Source organism: Oryzias melastigma, linkage group LG15 (genome assembly GCF_002922805.2).
Source record: "Oryzias melastigma strain HK-1 linkage group LG15, ASM292280v2, whole genome shotgun sequence".
NCBI lineage: Eukaryota > Metazoa > Chordata > Actinopteri > Beloniformes > Adrianichthyidae > Oryzias > Oryzias melastigma.
In genome coordinates, this window is record NC_050526.1 from 16,324,153 (window position 1) to 16,351,951 (window position 27,799).

At 42.4% G+C, this 27,799-nt stretch overlaps 2 protein-coding genes across 3 annotated transcripts in view; both read left to right on the top strand.

The window, feature by feature from the left end:
• Positions 1-2,623: 2,623 nt before the first annotated feature.
• On the top strand, positions 2,624-14,556 carry LOC112161427 (transient receptor potential channel pyrexia). The gene is made up of 19 exons (XM_024296515.2): positions 2,624-3,397; positions 3,939-4,041; positions 4,122-4,279; positions 5,690-5,776; positions 7,010-7,160; positions 7,275-7,436; positions 7,507-7,616; positions 7,695-7,806; positions 7,933-7,961; positions 9,045-9,136; positions 9,602-9,716; positions 9,827-9,997; positions 11,600-11,670; positions 11,741-11,908; positions 12,297-12,415; positions 12,496-12,700; positions 13,858-14,050; positions 14,122-14,177; positions 14,250-14,556. Exons 1-19 carry the CDS (start codon positions 3,326-3,328, stop codon positions 14,452-14,454), a joined length of 2,379 nt encoding a protein of 792 aa, XP_024152283.1. The 5' UTR covers positions 2,624-3,325; the 3' UTR covers positions 14,455-14,556.
• Positions 14,557-17,430: 2,874 nt separating this feature from the next.
• ubr2 (ubiquitin protein ligase E3 component n-recognin 2) overlaps positions 17,431-27,799 on the top strand; it is a gene marked incomplete at its 3' end in the record, with an annotated part of 31,370 nt that continues 21,001 nt past the window's right edge. Inside the window, 12 exon segments of one of the 2 annotated variants that reach the window (XM_024296512.2) lie at positions 17,431-17,565; positions 20,871-21,139; positions 21,209-21,287; positions 21,359-21,466; positions 21,546-21,676; positions 24,036-24,174; positions 24,253-24,315; positions 24,387-24,507; positions 24,575-24,682; positions 24,761-24,849; positions 26,994-27,092; positions 27,532-27,695. In XM_024296512.2, the coding sequence (XP_024152280.1) occupies positions 17,482-17,565; positions 20,871-21,139; positions 21,209-21,287; positions 21,359-21,466; positions 21,546-21,676; positions 24,036-24,174; positions 24,253-24,315; positions 24,387-24,507; positions 24,575-24,682; positions 24,761-24,849; positions 26,994-27,092; positions 27,532-27,695 (1,454 nt within the window). 2 annotated transcript variants of the gene reach the window in all.

Below are 27,799 nucleotides of genomic sequence, written 5' to 3' on the forward strand. Positions count from 1 at the left end.
AAAATGTGGCCCCAGTTTCTGTAGTGGCCCCATCTGTGTTTGCCCACATTGTTTTAAGTGTGGATTCAGTGGGTTAGCTTGCTATGCTAGCCAGCTGCCCGGTGGACAGCGTAGCATGCTAGCGAGCTGGTGAGATCCTCTGTAGCATTCAAGCGAGCTCCTCTGAAGAGAGCTCCAATGCAGCAGGCTAACAAGCTCTACTGTAGCATGCTAGCGAGCTATGCTGTAGTGAGCTAGCAAGCTCTGCTGTAGCATGCTAGCAAGCTCCTTGGTAACATGCTAGTGAGTTCCTCTGCAGCAAGCTAGCATACTCCGCTGAAATGAGCTAGCCAGCTCCGCTGTCCACCAGTCGTCTGGATAGCATAGCTAGCTTACCCACTGAGTGTCCACTTAAGCTAATGTGGGCAAACCCATTTTCTGCCCCCTTAAACCAAATGGGCCACTTGGCTTTGCTGGCTGGGATGAGTCGGACTAACTACAGCTGCTGTCTCCCCCTGCAGGCGGCTGCATGCACATGCACTGTGCTCTGTGCCAGGCGGACTGGTGCTGGCTCTGTGGCGTTCCCTGGAACAGGGAGTGCATGGGGAACCACTGGTTTGGATGAGAGGACCAGCTGTCCTGTAGGGGGCGCTGCAGAGACCTGCTCTTCTGATGGAGTCATTCTACAAAACCAACGTTGAGACACCAGTCAGCACCGATATGTGCTTCTGGTGAACGTTTGTTGGACGGCACGGTGGGGTACTGGTCGCCTTGCGGCAAGAGGGTCGTGGTTTGAATCCCAGCTGGCTCCTCCCCATTCGTTCATGGGTTTTCAGGTTTCCCACCCCACAAAAACAGTCCTCACAGGTCGATTGGTGACTCTGAATTCCCCCGTAGGTGCATTTGTAAACCAGCAGCCTGAAATTTACCCTTCGATTGACTCCAGTAACCCCGCGACTTACAATCAAAGCAGGAACAGAAACTGGAAGGAAACGTATTTGTTTTGTGTGGCGCCTGAGAGTTTCTTCACAAATAAACTTAAACGATGAAGTCAAAGGTTGATATTCTTCATTGTGATTCTTTCTGCTGCCAAAATATGTTAGAAAGAATTAGGTCATTTTAAGGTTTTGATTTCAACTTTGTATTAAAAGGCACCAAAAAAGCTCCAGGTCGACCAACCTTTCAGGTCTATCCGAGTGACCACGCCCCTTCTCCTGATCGTACACGCAGATTAGTGTGTGATAATGTGTACACCCTGATCTGTATCTGTGTTGTGGCGTCCATGTTTCTAGATTTTATGATTTCTTGGATCCACTGCTACCTTTGAACTTTGTTTCTGGTCATTTTGGGTTGTCCCACTCAGGACTTGATCTTTATTATCTGGGTGCTGCCTTTAGGGAATCACCTGGTCTCCTGGGTTTGGGTCTTCAACAACCAGTTCCTGACAGCATGGAGTCAGGCAGACACATGACAGTTCTACCCTCTGCACCCTCCTCATTCACACCAACGACTCATGTTCTCCTGGTCTGCATCCATGGACCTCCTCTTTGGTCCTCCTTTAGGCGTCTTTCATAGCTTCAACCTCCAGTCTCCACATCTCCAAACTGTCTCACTAGCAATTCAGTTTGAAAGTTCTGTTGTTGCCTCTTATATCGCACTTAGAACTGGTACTCCCGAGCATGGAATCCCCCTGTTCCCTTTGTGGTAGCACCAGGTTGTGATGGTCTTGAGAAAAAAATGAACTCAACACAAGAATTTTGCTGGAATCGGATTTCTGCTCAGAGGTTTGTTCATTCGAGAATAAAACAGAAGATCTTTTCAGTAAACTGCAAAAAGTTGAATCTAAGTGAGATAAATTATCTCAAAACAAGAATATACATGCTTATTTTTTAATGGTAAGATCATTCTTCTCACTTACTAGATTTTATAAGATAATATCCCTTATTTTAAGAGTTTTGGAACTTAATTATCTCAATAAGATATTAAAGCTTGTTACTAAGATTTTATTACCTATTATGAGTGAAAACACACTTGAAACTAGAATCTCAACAGTTACTACAGTAACATTATCTTCATTCAAGCCTGTGGGATTTGTTTGGCCAAGATCATCACAGGACTTTTGCCTTAAATCAAGAATTTCAAGAACATTTTAATGCACAGTGAGAAAAGAATAGTGCTAACAACTGTTTTTTATTCTTTTCGAAGAATAGAAAAGCACTATTGTTTTAGTACATTTAACTGGTTTCAAGAAACAGATCCCTAGGTTAGCGTAATGCTAAGATAACCTTCCTAGCAAAATCCTAATTAAAGAATAAGTTTGAACAGTTTGAGAAAATTAATCATAAAAATTATATTTATCTTCGTCAAAATGAGCTTGATATGAGTAAAAATATACTAATTCTAAAATATTTCTGATTCCTATGAGGTAAGATATTTTCACTTGTTTTGAAAAGTCTTGACAAGACAAATTTTCTTGTTCTGGTGGCAGATAATTTTTGTTATTTTAAGCAATATTTACCATATTGTATACATTTTTTTCTTGTTTTATAAGCAGTGTGTTCCAAATGCAGTCAAGAAAGAAGTCTCAGTTCTCTGTCACCCAACAGTTTTTATAGACTCAAACATGTTTTCTTGGCAAATCTTATTGGGAAGACTTCCTGAAAGTTCTGCTTCTTTATTTTCTCGTCCTGAAAGGAATGATCAAAAACAACAGAATCAGTCAGGAGGTTCACTTTTGGACTGTACCCCCAGATGTTCTCACGGGTCTTCTAGGTTAGAAAGGAGCAGATCTAATCTCAACAACTGTTTATCCATCCATCTTCTTCTGGGACTGGGTCGTGGGGGCAGCAGTCTAAGCAAAGATCTTCCCTCTCCCCGGCCACTTCCTCCAGCTCCTCTGGGGGGACCCCGAGGCGTTCCCAGGCCAGCCAAGAGACGTAGTCTCTCCAGCGTGTCCTGGGTCTTCCCCTGAAAGACATAATTAATGTCAGATTTAATTGACTGATTCAAGTACTTATCTGGTGTTCAGTAACCTCCTGACCCATGGGGGGTCTGACTTTCAAAGCCAGATCACTTCTTCACAATTCAAGAAAACAATCTTAGGAGAAACTGTTTATTATTAAAGGCTCTTGTCTCGTGCTTTATGTAAACCAACCCTGACCTGAACCACCACCCCCCACCCACTGATAAGATACGCCATCAACCTTTGAGCCGAGGAGCTTCAGCTGACGACTGTGTTTATAACTAGTTTTGTTCAAATCATGTCGCAGAAGCTCTGTCTCCTCGGCTTTACCAGCAAGTTTCTGCAAATCTAATAAAGAACTGGTCCCGTCTGAGACTGACCAGGATGGAGAGAGGAACCTCCGTCAGTCCTAATCCAGGACTGGAACTGAGGAGGAGAGAAAACTACAGACCACAGGTGAGTCTGATAGATTCTGATCAACAAACAGTTGTGTCATGGTGAGACGTTCCAACAAGCCTGAGTAGAATGGCCATGGACCATCAGGTCTATGTCTGAAGGTATATGGTCTATGGTCTATGGTCTATGGTCTGTGGTCCACGGTCTATGGTCTGTGGTCTATGGTCTGTGGTCTATGGTCTGTGGTCCACGGTCTATAATCCATGGTCTATAGACTATGGTCCATGGTCTATGGTTTTATCATAGCATCACTGCTGAAGTGTCTATGAGTAAGGTACTCATCTAGTGTTCACATCCTCATGGAAGACCATCAAGGTCTGCAACTGCTCTCAGGTCCAACCCGGTTCACGGACACAGACCATCAGGTCTATGTCTGAGGGTCTATGTTCTATAGTCTGTGGTCCATGGCAAATGATCTATGATCTATGGTCCATGGTCTATGGTTGTATCATAGCATCAATGCTGAAGTGTCTTTGAGTAAGGTACTCGTCTAGTGTTCACATCCTCATGGAAGACCATCAATGTCTGCAACTGCTCTCAGGTCCAGCCCGGTTCTTCAGAGTCCAGATTCAAAGACTCCGAAGGGACATCTCAATGGACATTGTACTCACAAGGCCGCTGGAAGCAAAGGGGAAAGCTTGCAGGTGACTAAAAGATAATTTGACCATTTTGATCGACCCATTTCCTTCCTGTTTAATGGCCTCTAATTGACTCGACTTTTCAGGAGTTCAGGTTGAGACTAAATACAGAGGTCTGGCTGAAGACGAGGGGGGTGGAGTGCAGAGAGATGAGATTGACACCAACAACAAAAAACAGTTTTTGAATAAAACACTGCTGGACCATTTTAGACAGCTCGCTGCTACCAACCAGGACACTGACCAGGTAACCCTAACTAGGTAACACACGGAATAGTTCAACAGAACATTTTTACCTCATGACAGTAGAGACTGCTTAAAGTCACATTCCAGTCATCTTTTGATCTTTTTTAGAATAGTTCTCAATGGTCTATTAATTATGATGAGTTTCTGCAGAGCGGCAGGAGTTCATTAGAAGTTTACCTCTGAGTTGTGGGCGAGACTGTGATGCAGATTAAGCCTGGCCCTACTTCCCATCATCCATCTGTTTATACAGCTTACAGCCCCTCAAGGCCGTATCACACCAACACTGTGCACAATTTTGCAGACACACCCAATTGGGGCCCACATATTCTGCCCACTTTAAACCATATGTGGCCCACGTAGCCTTGATGGCTGAGTCTGGACGCACGCCGGACCCTTCTCGTGGACCTTGTGAAAAATTTCACGTAAAAGACCATAACTTTTCTCCCACGTATTTGTATGATACGGTTTCATTGGTGCGATATGCACTGATCCTACGTAGCGACAGTGTGACACGGCCTTCACAACCCCAACCTGACATCTCCGGTTCAACAAAAATGGTGATCAATACTGGAGCTTTCCAGTCGTACAGTTCTGATCCAGATTCCTGCTCAGACGAGGAAAACATGGATCTGTTTGTCTGTAAGTGAAGAATGGGGCGGAGCTCAAGGCCCGCCAATTGAAGTTTCTACATCACAGCTACAAGCTTTTTTTGTCTGCTCCTGATTCCCAACAATTTTATTTCTATATGTCGCCATCATCAGAAAAATGCCACAATAACATGTTAAAAATTACAAAATTGCTCAAATCCTTCAAAAGTTTCGTGCACTTTGAAACTTGAGAACTTCTGCACCTTTTCAGCTAGAAACACCATTTGAAGTTTAAAATGTTCAGCATCTACTGGGTTTCAGGGTAATTTAGCCTTTATTACAGGAACATGGTAGCTGTTTTGGCTAATTTAGACAAAATGCTAAAATACTGGCAAAATTAGAAAATTTTCAATTTTTTAATTCTAATTTAGAGTTTAGCTATTATTTTAGCATTATGCTAGCTGTTTTGGCAAAAATAGCATTTTTATCCCAGTTAATCACGGCTAATTTGGCATTTACTAATGCTTTAGCAAGCTTTTGGATAAGCATTTTTAGTTGCTATCGGTTTAAACATTTTCAGTTATCAGCTTTAAAATTTTTAGCTAGCTATCAGTTTCAACATCTTCAGCAGCCACATTCAGCGTACGCATTCACACTAGCATTAACGCAGGTAATGATCTAGTTATGATTATTATTTACATGCATGTTCAAAAACGTCACTTAAAAGTTTGTGAGTGACTGATGTTCTCATTTTAAAGTGTTGTTCCTGTTAAGTTGAGACTCTGAAGACAACCTTGAGTCTGTGTGTTTGTTTGTGTGCTCAGGTTGATCTCCAGTTCCTGGATGGACTGATCTCAGATGGTGCAGACCCAAACAGCTCAGACAGATACGGACAGACAGTCCTACATGAGGTCAGAACGGTTTGTTTCAATGCATGATTGTTTAAGGCCGTGTCACACAGCGACTACGGACATGTTCCCCATATTGCATGGATGGAAATTGGTGATCGGAGAAAAAATATGAAAACTTGAGAAACGTTTTTTTTTTTTTTTTATGTGCAATTTTCACAGATGTATCACGAATGAACCACGTAAAACCTGGAAGAAGTACGAATAAAACATGCCAAGAACACGCACGTCGTTGAATTTCTTCACTTTGACATCGGAGCTCAGGGCAGAGGTCACATGGCGTCAGCACCATGGACAGCTCCTGTCGTAGGCCCTCGGGATGCTTTGTTTTATGATGCTTTGGCTAATTTAGTTTTTTTTTTAAACATTTTTTAGGATGTTTTGTAGCTTAGCTAATATTTCAGCTAGATGCTAGCTGTTTTGGGTAATTTAGGCTTTTTTCATTTTTTTTCAGATGTTTTGGACTTTGGCTTATATTTTAGCTACATGCTAGCTGTTTTGCCTAATTAAAGGCTTTTTTTCAATTTTTTGGTCGATTTTGAAGTTTAGCAATTTACTTTATCTATATTCTAGCTGCTTGAGCTAACCTAAGTGTTGTTTTTTTCGTTTTGTTTTTTAGGCCAATTTGGCATCTAGCTAATTTTTTGGCTTGCTATCAACTTCAGCATTTTTAACTATCAGCTTCAGCATCTTCAGCAGTCAAATTCATCTTACAGCATTTACACTAGCACTATCACAGGTAATGTTATATATCTAGTTCACAATTATGTTAAAAAGTTACAGTTTTAATGTTTTAAAAATGTAGTTTTAGAGTGTTTAATAAATGTTTATCCTGTTCGGCCCGCGACCGTAGGTGTGTTTTGGATTTTGGTCCTTTTGTGATTCAGTTTGACACTCCTGCGTTAGACATGCATGGCACCGTAATTAAAGCCACAGATTTGCGTATGTATCCTTCAAGATTCACACACCATTACGTAAGATAATAATTGCTAATAAACTACATAAAATTCACACAAATTATGTAATTCTCAACTGGCCAAAAACTTTGAAAAGCTAGAAAACCAAAACCCTCGACGGACATCTGCGCACATCGATGAATGACAAATGCGAGGAACTCTTATGAATCACGAAAGATCTGAATCACTTCTGTGAAAAACCAGTTGTGTGTAGCGGCTCTGTGACACGGCCTTTTATGACAGAACAGTCCGACTCCAGCTGCCGTCTGTGCTGCTTCAGATTTGCAGGTTGTGGAGCGTGGACGTGATGCGATTCTTTTTGGACCGGGGCGCCGACCTGCTCTGCTCTGACCAGTATGGAGTCACCGCTCTGCATGTAGCCTCTGCTCTGGACTACCAGGACATGGTCCAGTTCCTGATAAGCCGAAAAGGTCAGTGGGGTCAAGCATGAAGCACCTAGCCTTCATGTTTGACAAAAGTTCATCAGATAAGATCAGTCATGAAAGCGGTCCAAACTCACTGGTTGACATGTTTGTCCCCTCCAGCTGACGTAGACGCTCGGACCCTTTTGGACCGCCAAACGCCGCTCCACTACGCCGCAAAGAACGATGCCGTCGGCGCCATCAGACTGCTGCTGCAGGCCGGCGCCTCCAGCAGCTGCACAGATTACAAAAACAGGACTCCTTTACACCTGGCAGCAAACATGGGTACATCCCTAGTGAACGCTTGACCTCTGACCCTTCCACGGCGTGAAGATTGACGTCTTTTTGCTTTCAGAGCGCAGTGAGGCAGCGAGGGTCCTGCTGGAGCTGGGAGCAGAGGCAGGAGTGAAGGACTCTGACGGACAGCTCTGTATAACCGCTCTGATTGGACAAATGAGTCCTGTTGTAAATAAACCCCGCCCACTTCCGAGCAGGTCATGAAGGTAAACTGTGGAGGTTTATTCACATGCGTGTGGGTTTCAGGCTCATCTGGCGCTTCAGCAGTTCCACGTGACGGACAAAGTGAGCAGGCAGCAGTATTTCTACCTGAACCTGCTGGAACCAGAACCAGAGTTCCCCGAAGACGACCCGCAAGGTATCGGTTCTGTTCATCACACTTTATTTAAAAAAGGGAATTAAAGTGATCATCAAATCCATCTTCAGATCTGCTGACAGCCGGACTGAGAATGAAACAATTGTGTTTTCCTTGTGTGTGCTGCAGGTGACGGGAATTATGGGCCGCCTTCTGCAGTAAGTGTGAACAATCAGCTCATAGACAGGAAGTCAGGCAGACAGACAGACAGACAGACAGACAGACAGACAGGTAGACAGTCACAGACAGACAAACAGATCTAGAGAAACAACAGACACAAATACACAAAAAGACTCATTAATATCCACTCAGACCATTGACTGTACATGAGAACTGGACTGAGGAGCCCCCCTGGCGTTCTAAACAGGAAGTGGCTCCAAGAAGCCAAAATTCCATAGACTTCTATAGAGAAACCTACAGCTATTACTCAGTCATTCTATTGGTCAGAAGAACCGTTTTTGATCTGATAAGTTTTATTTAACATCTTCTTGATAATCCTCTTTTTTTAAGGGTATTTTTTTCTGTAGTTCAAGTTATAAACTGACCAATCAGAAGCCACAGACTGACTCTGACCAATCACTGTCGACATACTTCAAATGGGGGCACCATATTGGGGTTAAACAGCGACTGAATTGGCTTAATTTTGCTGGAGCCAGAGGAAATGTATTTTCTATGGATGACGTCACACTCACTTCGTCCAGTTCTCCATATACAGTCAATGACTCAGACCGACTCGGATCAATCACTGCCTACTGACAACTTGGCGGTCTCTGTAAGGTGACTGAATTTACTTCTTTCGGGTTGGAGCCTTTTTCTATGGGTGACATCACCCTCACTCTGTCCAGTTCTCTATATACAGTCAACATGGCAGAGTCTGTGAGGTGACTTGATTCACTTAATTGGGGTTGAAGCCATTGTCTATAGATGACGTCACACTCACTTCATCCAGTTCTCGATATACAGTCAATGACTCAGACTGACTGAGACCAATGACTTCTCTCTAAGAATTTCTGGTTCCAACATGGCAGTGTACATAAGGTGACTGAATTCATTTCATTAAGTTGGAGCCATTTTCTGTGGATGACGTCACACTCACTCGTTCCAGTTCCCACATGCAGTCAATGAATCAGAAAGAGACAGCCAGACAGACTGATGTGTTGACAAACCCGTAGACAAACAGACTGAGGGACCAGCAGACAGACACCCCTAAATGGTCAAACCATGAACGTGTTTCTCCACAGCTGGAAGAGGTGGTTCAGGAAGGGAAGCTGGACCTCATCATGAATCCAGTTTTCATCAAGCTGATTCAGATCAAATGGAAACTCTATGGCAGGTTGGTTGAATTTGTTTACTTTCCAATGGTTAGTGTGCTGGAGAATGATTGGTTGTGGTGTACTCGGTCATACATGGACGGGGCAGAACTCTGTCATGCCTAAATGTTTTGCAATTATATAAAAAAAAAAATTCTGTATTTTTTCTATTAAAATTAGGGGTTAAAAATATCAAATCAAGGAAATAACTTCGATAACTCCCTGAAGATGAAGATTTCACAAGCAAAACTTTGCCTTAAGAACTGTGTGATCATTAGTTTTAATGTAAACATGTTTTAATGGAGGCAATAATGGAGGCTGCAAAGGTAATCCTCCATTAGGAATAGTTTACTCTAAACCTGCATGTTCACGTCCAAACTGAAGCTAACACAGATCCTTCTCCATCAAGTTGTCTCCTTTCTTCTTCATGTCCCACAATCCCTAAAAACTCCTCCTCCTTCTGTGTGACTCACCTGCTCTCCTTTCAGGTTTGGGGCGTGGCTTCTACTCATCCTAAACTTCCTGTTTAACGTCACCTGGACAACAGCTGCCGTCTCTGTGTCTGTCCACCGCGATGGGCCGGACCGCTACGTCTTTCCCCAGGTGACCTGTCCCTTCCCCCCACTCACCTGTATGTATCCTCGTGCTTCTCACCTGACTCCACTGTCCTCCTCTGTCTAGGTGACCCTCACGTGTCTTTGTTTTTGTCTCAGGATTGGTGGCGTGTTCTCCTGGTGGCGCTGGCGCTCCTGCTGACCGCGGAGGAGGTCTTCAGGGAGGTGCAGGACATCCTGCGCTCCAGGAGGAGGCTGCAGCTCAGGCAGCGCTGGATGGAGCGTCGCCTCGGGGACGACCTGGACTGTTCTCATCCTATGTGGCCACAGGTAAGAGTTACAGGTGAGATGTTGTAGGAAAAGACAGAAAAAGTCTTGTCTCTTTAGCTTATCACCTGACCTGAGAGGATGCCAGAGATCCTAAAGGTGCAGAGGCTCCAAAGGAAGCAGTTATCAATTAATGTAGAGTAGTGTAGTGTCAAAGCCAAGGCCCGGGGGCCGGATCCGGCCCTCCGGGTAATTCTATGCGGCCCTCCAGATCATTTTATTTTATTGTTATTAATGGTCCGATGTTATCTTGAGCTTATTTCTAACTTGTATAATTTTGACAAAATATATTTTATGGAGTAAAATATTGAAAGTTGTATTAACTTTACAGTTATTGATTGTTTTTATTCCAACACATTGGCAAAGCTGCTGATGTTTATTTCAGCACCCTGGACAGCACCGCTGTTGTAACTGAACTTCTGGGCCTCTTAACTTTTTTATGGCTGTTCGAAGACCAGACTATCATTGAAAGACAACACATTTGTACCTGAATCATCAGCTTGCAATGGCAGCAGAATATTTTGGAATAAAACCATGAAACCACATGTTTCATGGTTCTGCGTGTCTGCATTCATGTGACTCCAGCAAGAAAAGCAGTGATGTGATTCAAACCAACGTCTGATGTGATTCACTTTTAGAAATTATTTCTGATTGTCACACAATACAGAATTGTAGTACATTTATTTTGAATAAAACAAACACATTTTCAAAATTAAAAGTAGTTTTTCTCGATTTTCTCTCTTTTGTTTTGATAAAATAAAAATCAATAATTTTTTTCTTGGTTTTCACAACTTTTTATGATTATAAAGGCTTTTATGAAAGAATGTAATCTCCAGAACTCGGATCAGAAGGTCTCATTGATGCTTTGGGTGTGAATCTGTCATTTTGAAATTCTGTAAACTGCTCTGTAATTTGCCAAATAGAGCCGCCACAATTGGTCGACTAATCAACGATAAATCGACTATTAAAATAGTTGACGATTAATTTGATAGTCGATTAGTCGTTACTTTATATTATATGTAGTCAGAGTGTAGTAAAGTTAAAAGTTATAATGAGCTTCTGCTATCTTTATGGACTATTTTGACATTTATTAAGGTTTTTTGGGATAATTTGGAGTTTAGCTAATATTTAAGCTACATGCTAGCTTTTTTTTTGAGAAATTTAGGCTTTTTTGTTGTTTAGGCTATCTTGGAGTTTAGCTAATATTTCGGCTGCATCGGCTGCATGCTAGCTATTTGGTCTAACTTAGTTTTTTTTCCGTTTTTTAGGCTAATTTGGCATTTAACAAACAATGTAGCTAGCTATCAGCTTCAGCATTTTCAGCTATTAATGTCAGCATTTTTAGCATGTTCAGCTATCATCACTAGCATCTTCACACTATTATTATCACAGGTAATGCTATATATCTAGTTTGAAGATGGTTAAACGTTAAGATGTGTGCTTTACATCCAGTTTGTGCATGACCTGTTTTGTTGAGTAATCGGAAAGAATAATCGGTGATTAATCGACTATTAACTATTGCCAAATAAGGATTTTACTCAGGTTAGCATTTTTAATGCAGTTGTGATGATTACTTTTGTTGAAAGGTTTTCTGTGTCCATCCAGGAGAAATGTTTCCTTCTGGATCAGATCACGAAGGTTCGTAGGATGAGAGGAAGTTACAGCCGGGATGTGTGGTACGACAACATCCTGCTCTACTCTCTCTGACATGTTTAGTGATGTGTGAGCGCTGGACTTCTTCTGCAGGAACGTCTTTGATTGGCTGGTGTACTGTCTGCTGGCGGCGTCCTTCTGCGTCCACATGACGGACGTTTTCCACCCCTCCGACCATCTGCACGCGCTCAGTCTGCGGCTCTTCGCCGTGTCCATCATTTTCCTCTGGCTGCGACTCATGAAGCACGTCAGAGCCTTCAGGTTCGGACACAAAGTTAGATTTCTGAAACACAACGATATAGAGTCATTTGGACTTAAGGCCGGTTTAGGTTCTGGTTCTGGTTTCTTCCTGTTACAGGAAATGTAGAACTACCTGGTCCAGAATGATTAACGACGTTCGTTTATTGGGACTCTTTAGAAATATTTGTGCCGTTCGTCTTTTGATGGCAGTCGGGGAGTTTAAACTCAAGTTCCTCTGACATAAAGTCGACAATCATTTCCAAAACTACAGTAAGAGGTTCTGTAGGTCCTGAATAAGGTGGACCAGATGAATCCACCATGAACTCCACCAGCTGGTCCGACGGTCTGGTTTCTTGGACTGATGCTCCAACTGTTGTTCCGTCACGTGGTTGTTGGTTCTGTTCTCCAGGCTCATGGGACCTTTCATCGTCATGTTGGGAAATATCATAGGGGACGTGATGTGTTTCCTGTTCCTGTACGCGGAGATCTTCATCCCGTACGCCTGCAGCTTCTGGATCATATTCGGAGGTCAGAAGCCTCCATCTTTCTGAGAACTTTTACCAGTTACGCTGCTGTTACTAGCATTGCTTTAAACACATTCTTCGCAGGCTCGTCCTCAGTTCCCAGCATGAAGACGGTTTCAGGCTTGCTCTTCAGCCTGTACCGGATCACTCTGGTGGACGAGTATGAGTACGCTGCCATGGTAACGGTGGATGACGTTATGGCTCCTCTGCTGTGCGGAACGTTCCTGGCTGCTTCCTCCATCCTGTGTGTCAACCTGCTGATTGCACTACTGACAGACACATTTCAAAGGTCAGACATCCGGATCTACATCACCACGTAGACCAACACCAGAACCAGGTCTTGGACGGGTTCATAGACTAAGACCTGGACTGACGTATTGACGGACGATTGACCTTACGATTGACAGACTCTATTTTATTACAGTTCGCAGCGGTCGCTGACTGTGATGACCAGATTGTTTGAAAATGTCTCCACTTCTGAGTAAAATTTGATACTTGTCAGATGGGCAAAAACTCACCAAAATTTGCACACACCTAGTATCTGATGAAAATGAATTTTGGGCGAGGTGAATGCCCCTCCCCCCTCAAGACGATGACATCACGGCGACCAAAACCGTAAATAATGCTAATGGAGCCGAAAAAAAATTCTAAATCCAGAAACGAAACCAAAACACCCGTGTTGGAGATATCCAAAAGAAGTTTTGAAATTATTATGGGATGGCTGCTCGGCGGCCATTTTGTGGCAAAGAGGGAAATTTTTAGATTTTCTCGTTTTCACACAATGTTAAAACAACACTTTTGTTTGTATGATTTTCACGAAATTTTGCACACATGCCACCAGCTTAAGTCTACAACCATCACAGAAGTTTTGTTGACCTTTGACCTCAGGAAGACCCCGCCATCTTGAATTTTAAGAAAAAAGCCCCTTTGGTGCTAGCTACAAACGAAGACTCATCTTAGGGATTTGCATCAATCATTTCCTAACTTCTAGGGCATCATTGGGAACCAATTAGGACAAAAATGTTGGAATTAGAAGTTGTAGACTTTGAACGGCGTTAGTGTGGTGAGCTCACAAATGTGGCTTTCTCCTATTACTCGCACACTTTTTAACGGAATATTGTGAAAATGTAATATGTTGATCCCTGATTAGAGCTGGAAAAACAATATGAAACAGAATATGACCATATTAGGAATGTGGGCGTGGTTGGCAAAGTTCTTCCGAAACGTACTTAGATCTGTTCAGCTGGTCCAGAACGGTGCTGCTCGGGTTCTTGTAAGGAGGAACCACATCATCGCCATCCTGGCTACTCTTTACTGGCTGACTGTGAATATTAGAGTTTATTTTAAGAGTATTTTGTTTGCTTTACATCTTTAAATAATCGTCCACTGCTGCACCTACAACCAAACCTCAGAGCTGCTGATCAGCTTCACCTTTGTGTTTGTCAGGGTGCACGATAACTCGCAGGCTAACGCTGTGATGCAGCAGGCCGCCGTGGTCCTGCAGGTGGGCGCCATGACTTTCCTCCGTCGCTTCTACGATGAACAGTACATTTCCAAATACTGCTCGCCATTGGCTGCCGGCCTCACGTCCGTCTCTGGATATCACTATGAAGCTAAAGACATCAAGACGCAGATCAAAGTATGTGTGCACGGCTTATCGTCTTCTTCTTTGAGATCTTGATGTTAAGATGCTGCATTTATGTCTTGTAGGAGACTTTGGACCAGATTCTGGTTCTGAAGAGGGACACTGGAGCAGAACCTTCGAGGTGAGATCCGACTATCCATAATGTTCCACTTGAAATGTTAGAAAGTTGTGTAACGTTGACTTTCTCTACCAGGGATCAGTTGGAACAGCAAAACCAGAGACTTCCCAACCAGAACCCAAAAATTCTGGGCCAGGACCTGACCCAACAAGAGCTGATGGATCAGAACGAGGAGAACCAGAAGCTTCACAAGCAAGAACTTCAAGCCATCCGAGAAGAGCTGAAGGAACTGCGGATGTTGGTGCAGAACCTGGTTCAGAAGAGGACGGACTTTGAATGAAGAGCCGCTTCCATGAAACCACGTTTTTAGTGTTTCCAACATGTTTTTGTGTCTTTTTCTGATGATGGAGGACTTATGTAAAGTAAATTAAGCTCAAAATTACATTTCTGAGTATTTCTTCATTTAAATCATTGAGAATCAGGAGCAGATGAACACTACCGTTTGAAAAATATCACGTTTTTTGCATAGAAATTAAACTTGACTCGGAGTCATCGACTTCCAGACCTGTGCCTGAATGACCCCGCCTCCACGGGGTCAAATTTTGAGAAGGTTTTTTTGCCCAAAATACTAAATATTATTAAATGAGTGATTACTCGTATCTGGAACAGGATCCTAACCCTAACTGTTATGGTTTTTAGATGAGAAATTATCACTTTCATTGGGAATTAAATCAAAATCAACAACCAGGAACAGAAAAAGCTTGAAAGCATCACAATCTTAATGAGAAGCTCCACTTCCCGACTCCTCCCACAATGTTAAGTGTGATGTCACTTATTTCAAGCACAGCCAGGGTTCACTGTGTGCAGCTCACATTTCTTTGGTGAACTGCAGGAGATTCAGAAGTTGGCTTGTGAAAAATGTCGTTTATCTCAGGATTTTATGATGTTACACGCATTAAACAGTAAAATGAACATAAAAGAGGCAACAAGCTTACATGTGGACCTCCCTGCAGCTAAGACCAGATCCCGGTAAAGTGAGAGCTGGATTAGATGATGGTTTTGCTTTAATCAGCTGCCCTTATGTGCCCCTCTAATTCCACGGAGGCTCAAACGGGGGATTGGAAGGGTCAAAAAGACTTCAGTGTGAGCTGTACTTGTTATTGGACCTATAAATAAGACTTGTTCCATCAGAATTCTTGCTAATAGAAGTTTTGTTACAACAAAACAAAGTGTCCTTGTTCCAGGCTTTGATTTTTTCAGCTTTGCAAAAGAGCAACGACCACAGAGACTTTTCTTAAATAAAATGTAATTCAGGAGAAGTTATTAGAATGATGCATATTTCAAATGTCAAGACAAGTTTTTCAGAAATGCACAAGGTTAAAGTTTTCCTCTGATCATCCTTTGATCTAACTTCAAAGGATTCTCAGTGATCTTTTAGCTATGATAATGGAGTTTTTAGCCAAAATCTAAAAACCTGTCATTTTCTAGGACATAGTTTCTGCAGAGCAGCATGAGTTCATAAAAAATGTTCTATTATATTTCTGTTTACACATTCTCCTGCTAGCTTACAGCCCCTCACACCCCCAACCCAACATTACTGGTGCAACAATAACGGCGAGCGATGTCCGAGCTATCCAGCTGTACGGTTCTGATCCAGAGTCCAGCTCAGACCAGGAAAACAAAGACAGTTATGGATCTGCATGAAATGAAACCTCCATTATGTTTAACATATCAAAACAAAAAAATAGATGCACTCATAATTACATGTGTTTGACTCCTTTGAGGTGTTTTGGAGATAAGGATGGGAATGGTTTGAGAGGAGGAACAATGATGATGATGTTGGTAACAGGATGTGAGAGTAGGAGTTACCAGGAGAGAAACCAAGAGGAATTCAAAAGAGGAGGTTCATGGACTTGTAACGACATGAAGATGGTTGGTGTGAGAAAGATCAAATCAGATGGAGGAGGATTCTCTGTGACGACTTCTAAAGAAGAGAACATGCATCACATTTGTGTCTAAGTAGTGTGGTGTCTCACTTTTGCACTGTAGCCCTTCATTCCTCACTTTAAGTATTTCATAGGTCTGTAACGATTCATTTAAACAATGATTCGATTCAAATAATAGTTTGTCGTTGCTGATATGATTCCTATTTGACATCAGTTCATTTGAAACTCGCCGATTCACTGACCTACATCTTCATCCAAAACTTTAACCAGTGTGACTCAGAGATAAATACCTGGTACTGAACAGTGCAGGTGAAGTTTTCCAGATTCCTTGTATTTCTTGCAAGATAATCAAGTCTAAATTAAACATGTGTACAAAGAAACAAACAAACAAACAAACAAACAAACAAACAAACAAGTAAACAAGAATAAATGACAAATCCATTAAATCCACACCTGACACTTTTCTACCACCCATTCTAAATTCCTCAGTCCAAATGGTAATTCACAATTTTTATTATAATCGATTGATTTCATTTTGAAACAGTTGTGTGATAGTAATGCTATAGGTCAATTCAAATAAGAACTTTCCTCAAACAGATCGATCTGGATCGTAAGGATAATAGTCGATTAATTGATCAGTCGTTTAACCCCAATTATGTCAGCATTACCATCACTTACAGTGAATGTCTGTCTGTGTTGGGTATAAAGAAAATAGTAAAACAAATAGGCAGCCATTTTGGAAACCTTTTTTTTCTATTTTCATTTTTATTCATTATTAAAAGCATACAATATAAACTTGAGTTGTAAACGTATTTTGTCTGCCCCTTTTAACAATTAATAAAGCAATCAATAAAAAAGAAAGATACAGATACACAAGCATTCGGCCGATTTAGTGTACAATAAGAGAAGATTGGGAAAGAAAAAAAACAAAATCTTATAATTACAACATCAACTAGTGTGAAATGAACATCATACCTCTGGGATGAGTAATTGTAATAGTAACCTTGGCAGCAAAAAGAATTTAAAACTTTTTTAGTTTCATTATTTTTTGCAGGAAGTCTTGAGTCAGTTTCATTGAGTTATTTATTTATTAATTATTATGACAAAAACAAAATAATATTATATTACATATCTATCAAATGTTATAAAAATATATATATTTTATATAGTTAAATTGATTAAATATTACAAAAATATTACACCCCCCAGTTTGTAAGCTAGAGCCACAAAATTAGGTTTTAAATTAATAAAGTTTATTTATTTATTTTTAGTAAATTTTATTTATTTGTTAATTATTATTATTTATTTAATAAAGTGTATTTATTTATTTAAAGCCCGAGGGCTTAAAACGAGTCCAGCAGCCTGTCCGCCCCGCCCCCAGGTTAAGCATTTCCGCTTCCGGGCTCCTCTTCAAGGGAAAGATGGCGGTGGCCCAGACAAATCAAGAACCACCGAAAGATCTGTGTTCCGAGTTCGTCAGCTTTTCTGCTCGGGACACGGCGGCGGTAAGCCTCTGCTGGAGCTCCTCTCCGCCCCCGGGTGGAACCGGGTCAGGTCCGGCTCGGTTCTGGAACGTTGTGACGTCACAGTTGTCGGCCGTCGGCTGCCGTTTTTCTCCCTCAGACTGGACATGTAGGCGCTCCGAGCTAATGCTCGCCCCGCAACGGCGCGTTTCGTGTTACAGCGGGTTTAGGAGCGAGCGACGAGCCTTCGCGGCTCCACCGGAGCTCGAGCGGTTTCATTACAGCTGACTGTCAAGCGGCTGACGGGCTTGTGTACAAAAACAGCAGCTGGTTGTTGTTACGATCACCTGTTCACCCCCAGGTGGCGCTGTGGTTAAACTAAGTTAAGGCTAAGCTAAGGTTAGCTTTCACCAAGGTAGTGTCGATTTAGTTACCAAATAACATTAACCAGGTTAACTCTCACCCAGGTAGTGTTGATCTGGTTAATGCTGACCCAAATGCTGACCCAAATAACACTAACCAGGTTAGTCTTCAGCCAGTTTTGTTCTGGTTAAAGTGGACTAGGTTAATTTCGACCAAAACAGAGCTAACCAGGTTAGTTCTTATCCAGGTAGTGTTGAATTTGAAGATCGTTGACCTGGTTACTGTTAACCACAACAAAGCTAAACAGGTCAGTCCTGTGGCAGGTAGTTTTTATTTGGTTATTGTTTACCAGGTTTAAATCAGAGCGATATTGATCTAACCAGGTTAGTCTTCAGTTTGTATCTTTTACTGATGGCCAGGTTAATGTTGATCCTGATAACCGTAACCAGGTTAGTCCTCAGCCAGAAGTGTCTGGTTACTGTTGACCATGTAACTTCAAACTAGATTAGCCATCAGTCAGGTAGTGTTTTATGGTTACTGTTGACCAGGTAACTGTTGTCCAGGTTAGTGCTGATGTCGTTACTTTTGTCCAGTTCACGTTTAAGCAAGTAATTGCTAACCACCACAGGTTAGTGCAACCCAGGTTACAGCTTAATCGGTTAGTGATACCTGAAGGTATTGCTAGAGATATGTAAGACTAACTCTAAGTTACTGAGATGGTTACTGCTGACCAGGTTAGTTAATGCCGGTTTGGTTGTTGCTTTCCAGGCTAGTTATCTTCAGGTGTTCACTGAAGTTATTGTCTCTGATCTGGTGACTTTTAGCAGCTTAGTGTTGACCAGGTAGCTTATAACTAACATTTTTAAATGGTTCTGTTATTTGTTTTTTCAACTATATTTAATTTACTAAATTAGAGCCTAAATTTTTTTAGTATTATTATTTTAAATTGATTTTTTAAAATGTAATTATTTAAATTAATTTTGGAGTTGTAAAAAAGATTTATTTAGCCTCAAAGTACTGATCTTAAAGTCTCGTTATGTTTTTATCTGCAGTCTTCTTTCTGCTCAACAGTGCTTAGTTGCTGTTGAGAGACGGGATTCTTAAATAATTTAATTGCAATTATATGTATACATTTTTGATAAAAAGCCGAAATTCACACCAATGTTGTTTATGAAGAAAAAAGTCACAATGATAAAAAAATTAATCTTTGACTTTTTCTCATTCTTAGCTTAAGTAAATCTGCTGCAGCAGGAGGATCTGATTTGATAGTGTTTTATATTTTAAAATGAACTTTTATGCTGCCACCAGCAAAATAAGTAAATTTGTAATATTAAAGGAATATAACACTTTTATAATTCAACGATTGTAAAAGTTTAAAGCTACATTTTAAAAAATAAATGGCAATAGTGTCACAAAAACATAAATAAAAGAATAATTTGGTAAATAAAGTGGCTCTCGTTGGGTTTTGGTCTGTAAGAAATTGGACCAAATGGCTCTTTAAGCATTAAAGGCTGCAGACTTAACCTAAAAATGCATCACATCTTTTGTGTCTAAAACCTATGATGTGTGCATGGTCATGGTTGTTTGGTTGAGCCAATATTAAAATGAAAAATATAAGAACGGGAGCCATCGACTGTATATAACACCTGGACTGAGTGACTCCTCCCACTCTGGTGTTCTTTATTTATCCTCGCATGAAGTTTTTTGTAACTTTAACTCAGAATTTCTTAATTGTTTCATTAATTTTTCATCTAGAACAGGAGTGTCAAACTCAATCGCACAGGGGGCCAAAATCCCAAACACACCTCAGGTCACGGGCCGAACAGGAAAAACATTTATTCAACAAACTACATTTTTAAAACTGAAACGTTTTAACATAATTATGAACTAAATATATAGCATTACCTGTGATAATGCTTGTGTGAATGCTGGAAGCTGAATTTGACTGCTGAAGATGCTGAAATTCATCCATCCATTTTCTTGACCGCTTTGTCCCTTTCGGGGTCGTGGGGGTGCTGGAGCCTATCCCGGCTACTGATGGGCGAAGGCGGGGTTGACCCTGGACAGGTCTCCAGTCTGTCGCAGGGCCTCAAGCACACACATTCACTCTCACAGTCACACCTAGGGGCAATTTAGAGTCACCAATTCACCTATGAAGCATGTTTTTGGACGGTGGGAGGAAGCCGGAGTCCCCGGTGAAAACCCACGCATGCACGGGGAGAACATGCAAACTCCACACAGAAAGGTCCCAGCCGGGAGTCGAACCGGGGCCTTCTCGCTGTGAGGCAAGAGCGCTAACCACTGCGCCACCGTGCAGCCCGATGCTGAAATTGATAGATTAAAACACTGAAGCTGATAACCAGCTAAAATATTAGCTAGATGCTAAATTAGCCTAAAAAACAGAAAAGTCTAAATTAGCCAAAACAGCTAGCATGTAGCTGAAATATTAACTAAACTCCAAAATAAATACCCCAAAAATCTTAGTAAATGCCAAAATAGTCCAAAAAGCTAGCAGAATGCCAAATTTTAAAACTTTTAAACTGTAACTTTTGAACGTAATTATGAATAATAAAAAGGCAGGAATATTATTCCAGAATAAATCAACTTAAACCTTAAATAACTTTCAGTATTTTACTCTCCAAAAAAATATATTTTGTCAAAATTATACAAGTTGGAAATGAGCGCAAGATAACATCGGGTCATTAATAATAAAATAAAACGATCCGCAGGGCCGGATCCGGCCCCCGGGCCTTGACTTTGACACGTGATCTAGAGTGACATAATTTCTGCATATAATTTCTATTCTTTTTTTATTGTTTCACTCCAAATGGATCCATAACTTTTTGATTCCTCCCACTAAACATCCCATAATATAATTTAAATGACATCATACAATAAAGATGTCACTCACCCGTCTTTTTTTCTTTCACATAAATGTCTGGTTGTCTCCTGTCAGTCAAACTCTCCTCCCTCCTCTTCCTCAGTGCTGGTGGGCTTCAGCCGACCTGCAGCAGGAGTTGTACCATCACCTGGCCGCCTATGTGCCCCGGATCTTTTTGGGGCGGGGCGAGGGCAACAGCAGGGAGGAGCAGAAGGAGGAGCTTGCCTGTCAGCTCCTCCTGCTGGCTCCTCTGGAGTGGCTCCTGCTGGGGGAGGACCCGGCGTCCGGCCTGGCCCTGCTGCAGGAGAACAACTGTCCATCGGCGCTGTGCGGCCATGTCTTCAAAGTCGGGGAGCCGACGTACTCCTGCAGGTGAGTGGGTTACCTGTTGTTCCCGCTGAGGCGGCGGCGCCGGTGTGAGTTTGTGCGTTTGTGTTTCAGGGAGTGTGCGGCGGACCCCACCTGCGTTCTGTGCATGCAGTGTTTCCTGGAGAGCGCGCACCGGCAGCACCGATACAGAGTGAGTGCTGCCGCATAAACACCTTTGGAGAGAACTCAAAGCTGAGTCAGAACCTGTACTGTGTCCTGCAGATGACCACGTCAGGAGGAGGCGGGTTCTGCGACTGCGGCGACACCGAAGCCTGGAAGAACGCCCCCTGGTGTCAGAAGCACGCTCGTGTGGACGGACACACAGAGGAGGTGAGGAAGTGAGCTGCTGCCGCCGGCGCTGGGATGGCGAACAGTGAGGTGACCTGTGAAACCACCGCTGTGTTTTCAGGACCCCGTGGCTCAGCTGCCGCCCGACCTGATTACCCGGGCCTACAGAGTCTTCTTCATCATCCTGAAGTACGCTGTGGACCTGCTGACCTGGGAGCAGGAGGATCAGCTTCCTGCAGGCCTGGAGCCACCGTATGTGCTGGGGGGGTCATGAGAAGCATCTTCTCATGCGTTTGGTTCTTTAGTTCAGAGGTCCCCAAGCTTGTTCTTGTGAGGGCCACATAACTGTTTTCTTCTCTGTTTGGGGGGCCGGGGCCATGGAAAAAGTGTAACAATCACAGCCTAAACGTAAAGATTTACAGTTTTCCAGAAAGCCAAATTTTAAATGATTCATTTCTGTAATCTTCATAGAAAAAAATGTAAAAACTAGATGTATAGATTACATTACCTGCGATAGATTAATAGCTGAAGATGCTTGAATTAATAGCTAAAACATTAAAGCTGATGGCTGAAAACGCTGAAGCTGATAGCTAGCTAAAATGTTAGCAAATTGCTAGATTAGGCAAAAAATTCTAGATTAGCCAGAACAGCTACATGTAGCTGAAATATTAGCTAAATGCCATATTAGCCCAAAAAATGGAAACTTTTCTAATTTAGCTAAAACAGCTAGCATAAAGCTAAAAGTTAGCTAAACACCAAATTAGCCTAAAAATATAAAACAGCCAAAATCAGCTGAAACAGCTGGCATGTAGCTCAAATATTAGCTAAACTCAAAAATAGCCTAAAAAAACAAAAAAAAACCTAAGTTAGCCAAAAGAGCTAGCATTTCACTGAATTATTAGCTAAACTCCAGAACAGCTTAAAAAACTAATAGAAAAGCCTAAATTAGCCAAAACAGCTAGCATGTTGCTGAAATGTTGGCTAAACTCAAAAATAGCCTTAAAAATTGAAAAATGTCTAATTTAGCCAAAATAGTTTGGGGGGCCGGGCCAAATATGGAGGAGGGCCAGATCCGGCCCGTGGGCCGTCGTTGGGGACCCCCGCTTTAGTTCGTTTTCACTGAAACTGTAATTCTGGGTTAACACCAAACACAGTTCACTTGTCAAATTTGCTGCTTTCCAAAACAAAAGTTTGATTCCGAGGACAAATGTGGGAGGAGCTACTGTGATAAGTTTTAGTCTGATCGCTACATGGAGCAGTGTACATCTTATTTTCCATGACAAGTATGATATTGGGAGATCAGGTTCACTTTTATTTTTTTTTTAAATAATCTGTAAACGCCTCTCCATGTCTGGATCATTCCGAGACTCTCCTGGTACGGCGAGCTTCACTCCTGCTGCGAGAACGGCTTCCGAATTAGAGAAAGGAAAAAAATCAGAATAAAATTAGGGGATCGTCTTTATTATTGTCTTGAGGAAAATAAGAAATTCAAGTGGAGAACAATCAGATTCTCCTTGTGTTGGATTTGAACTCCACCTGCTGACGGCGTCATTTATCACGTGACGCCATGTCCCTGATTGGTTGACGTGTCGTCCTCTCCAGAGTCCTGATTTTAGAACTCTGGTTTTGTAGTTTTGAAACTGATGCATGAATCACATCGGTGTCAACGCAGCGTCCCATTACAGCGTTCCCCTGCTTATTCGCAGTTTCACGTATTCACAGATTTTTTCTTGCAGTCTCGTGACTTCTTCGATTCGTCCGACAACTCAAGACGCTTGTATGAAACCTTTGCATCTGAAGGAGGGCTGCGGTGTAGATGAAAAGCATGCCAGTGTTGTGCTTAAATATGTATCCCCTGCCAGATTTTGAACCCCCTGTTGCACCAAATCGTTGATTTGTTTCATAACACTCATATTTTGTTCCAAAGAGCATAAAAATAATGTTTACAATATACTTTATTCTGGGATTTTTGGGAGTTTATTGTCATATTTCTACAAAAACAGACAGATTTTGTGTTTAAAAAAAAAAATCTTTGCTTGGCTAATTCAAAATATGAAACACTATTTGTGAAAGTGACTTTTTTATGGAAGCATTTAACAATGGACAATTAAAAACCAGTTGTTGCTTTTACTGCAAATTTTTGGGGATTTTGGCGGGCTGACAGAATCTGTGCCCCCGTTTGTTGTGTAGGAAATATGGAAAATGTGCTATTTCTGCTGTATCATAAATATCTACCTTCTTTTTACACTTTTTGGGGCAAAATATGATGCCTGAAGTCGTGTTGTGACAGTGGAAACAAATTCTGGCAGATGATGCATATCTTGGCACAACACCAGCCCCCTCTCCTTTCTCTATGCCCCGCATGGAGAAACGGCATCAACGGACTCAGAAGCGGCAAAAAAAATCCTGATATTCTGGTGAAGATAATCACAGCTCACAGCTGGGAGCTTGTAGCCCCCTCAGTGTATTTTTTATTTCACAAATAGGCTAATTTTTCAAATAAAACTTTTGATTCACAAGGATTTGAATCAGAAATGCAGTTTTGAGCTTATGCTTGTCATTATACGTCATAATCAACCTGATTTTAATTGGATCAGTTTTGTGTGTGCAGGGAGCGAGCGGACACCTACTTCTGCGTGGTCTTTAACGACGAGGTCCACACCTACGAGCAGGTGATCTACACACTGCAGAAGGCTGTCAGCTGCAGCCACAAGGAGGCGCTCAGCTTCGCCACCGCCGTCGACAGAGAAGTCAGTACTGCACACGAACTCTTAAAAACACAGAAACAAACGGCATCAAACCAGTGTGGTCATGATGTTCTGTTTCAGGGCAGGAAGTCGGTTCGGTTTGGAGACTTTCAGTTTTGTGAGCAGGCCAAATCCGTCATCGTGGTGAGTATTTGTTGTCGTCATATTTAATCTAAAATCTGTGCAAATTGAGAGACTCCGCCTCCCTGATTCAGAGGAACAAAAGCCGGCAGTCCAAACCCCTGAGAGTCCAGGTGATGCACTCGTCGGTTGTGGCTCATCAGTGTTTCGCTCTGAAGACTCTCAAGTGGTTGGGACAGATCATCAAGTACTCCGGTACGTCTCTGTTTTTAGCCCTTCGTTCGATCCGCCCGCCTTCTCGTCACTGTCGGTCGTATTTCAGATGGTCTCAGGAGGATTCTTTGCCAGGTGGGTCTGCAGCAAGGCCCAGAGGGCGAGAACTCCTCGCTGGTGGATCGCTTGATGCTCAACGACTCCAGGATGTGGAAAGGTGAGCTTCCTCGTCAGAGTTTTGTTGCACTGAAAGCCCCTCCCACACTAAGCTTTCCTGTAATCTCTGTCGCTGCAGGAGCGAGAAACATCTACCATCAGCTGCTCATGAACAGCGTCCTCATGGACCTCAAGTTCAAGAAGATCTTTGCCATCCAGTTTGCCAAGGTAAGTTACCTGAGAGGAGTGTGTGGCCAGCATACTTGAGGGTAATTTCTAGAAGTCCTATCGAAACAGAACCTTAAAGGAAGTTTGATGATCTTCATTGATATAATTTAGTTCCAGATTAGTGAGAAGTAAAGTATTTAGAACCAAGTTGAAGGTTTGATTATTAAAGAATGCCAGAGAGGAAGTCTGATTTCTGGTTCTGCAGTACCATCAGAATATTTAAAGGGTAACCAAACAGGTCAGTTGGAGGCTGACTCCATTCTCTGCCCAGATTTGAATTTTCTTTTTAAAAAGGGGGCGGGGCTAGTGGAGCTGGACTGAGCAGCGGAGTTGTGGCTTATATCTATGATTGACAGTTAATGCTAAAGCTAACAACCGACCGCTACAGAATCAAAGATGGGTGGAGCTTTTATACTGGAGCTGCAAAGCATGAAGATGTCAAACTTCTGGGACTAAGACCAGTTGACCAATCACAAAATTCAACTGTAATACTTCAACTTTTAGGGGGCAGCACACAGATGGATTTAGACCATATTTTCATGAATTAAAGAAGTTTATTTTAATTAGAAAAACAATTGGCAATGACCAACAGACAGTACTTTTAAAGCTCCATTTATAGAGGTCAACAGCCAATAAAAGTGGATTTGGTGTTTGGTTACCCTTTAAGTTTCACCTTCATAGTAGTGGCAGAAGAACCCAAGTAAACAAACTGATGGACCCCAATACTGAGCCCTGGGGAGCCCTTATAAAGAGTGAGGTGGGGGCCAACATTTGAATAGGAGGTATTATCTGATTGAGATGGTGAGTTATACTGATTAGAGCTGGGACAAAATATCGGTATGGTGAACTATCACGATATTTCAGCTCACGAATGATTACCGGTCCTCCCTTTCCCTCAATCGATGTCTTAAAATGATACAAAAAAAAAGTCCACCAGGGGGCGCTTTTCGTGAGCCCAACAATGTAAGTGTAAGGATGCTGTTGCAAAACCGTCATCAATTTTTACCGGACAGATACGTTTTTAGCCTAAATAATTTTAGACATTAAATCCCGGATATGTTTCTATGCGGCTACAGCGTGAACACAGGGTGCATGCCACTGCTTTTCCATATGCAGAGGGGAGGGGCGGGGCTCCTCGTGCGCTCCCACCAGGCGGCAGAGCGGCTGCGAGCGAACATGTCCAAGCTGTGTCTGTATTATTCTAAAGTAGACGCAGACGGCGCTCGCTGTTTCTAATGTAACACAATCACGGATTGTAGGCGTGATAACAGCGGTAACCTGTCCAAACACCGCGCTAAAATACACCAGGTTCTAGCGGAGAGGCGTGTAGCGTCTGACCGTCCAAATGAGACGTCTAGCGGCGTTATTGATCCAACAGGTGTGTATGCTAACAGTACACAGGTGAAGCACGTGACTAAAGTGTTGATTATCAAAGAAAAGTGCAAGAAATTTGAATAAAAGGAGGGAAATTAATATGGATACCAGTATTGTAACATAATGAACAATAAACAAAGATTAACAGGCTGGACATTAATATTATGTCTCAATAATAATAAATTAACTGACCTAAAATGTAAAGTGATTATAATTTTTTTCCCACATTTTTTGTTCTTTGAAGTGAGATGGTCATTTGATATAGTCTGCATTTTAGTTCTCAACTAGTTTATTTTTTTCCTTATTTTTTTTTTATTATTGTAAAGACATTCATATCAGTTGCTAATTTTATTTTAACGATGGAGAGGGCATTAAATTAACAGATTGTGTTTTAAATTGTTCAAAAAAAGTTTTTGAAGAAAATAAAAATCTATCTTTATTTTAAAAATAGTTAAATATCATAGATTGCCGAGGTAATATGATTATTGCAGTCCAGTTCTCACATACAGTCAATGGCAGTTGCCAGAAAGACCCCCCCCCCACACACACACATCTTTGTTGTGGTAAACTGAAGCCGACTGACATGGAAGTCTGACTCGAGCAGAAGTCTTTGAGGTGGAGCGGTTCTCGTGTCCTTCAGAGGAGCAGCTGTTAAAAGCTGATGACTGAAGCTCCGGTCATCGTCCTCGTTTTGGACCCCCCCTCCACCCTCTGACAGTGTGAGGCTGTCAGCAGGCTTCTGATCTGGGGGTGAAATGTCGCCCCTCCAGAACTACAGAAGCCTGCAGACAGATTTTCTGGAGGATGACCATGAGCGCGTGGTGTCAGTGACCTCACTGTCGGTCCAGCTCTTCACCGTGCCCACCGTGGTGAGTACCGGCCCGTCACACTCCTCCCTCTTTTTCTGTGTCCCCCCTCCCCCTCCTGATGCCAGAACTACGAGCACCTGCAGAACGACTACGTGAAGGACGACCACGACCGTGAGTTCTCCATCACAGACCTGTCGGTGCAAATGTTCACCGTCCCGTCGCTGGTGAGTCCCCGCTGCCGGCCCCGCCTCTAATGACATCACGGCTGGCTGTGGACGGTCTCATGATGTCATCGCGGGTTTGAATAGATTTACAGGTTTTCTTCTGCTGGTGTTGATGAGCGTCAGCCAATCCGGCTCTGAGAATCCCTCAACTTCCTGCTGCTGTTTCACAGTGTTCTGTTTGTGTGAAATCTGATCTAAATTGGACTTTTAAGGTCAAGAGTTGATTGGACGGTCCTGACCTTGGTTCTGACGAGGTTGTGGTCGTTGGTCTGCAGGGCCGGATGCTGATGGTGGAGGAAAACCTGATGACCACCATCATCAGAACCTTCGTGGACCACCTGCGCCACAGAGACGTGCACGGCCGTTTCCAGTTCGACCGCTACACGGCGCAGCAGGCTTTTAAGTTCGGTCGCGTCCAGAGCCTCATCGGAGATCTGAAGTGAGCCTCACACACCTGTGACTCTCAGGTGTCCAGGTCCAGCCTGTTCAAGCTGTGACTCTGTCTGCAGGTACGTCCTCATAAGCGCCCCCTCTGAGTGGAGT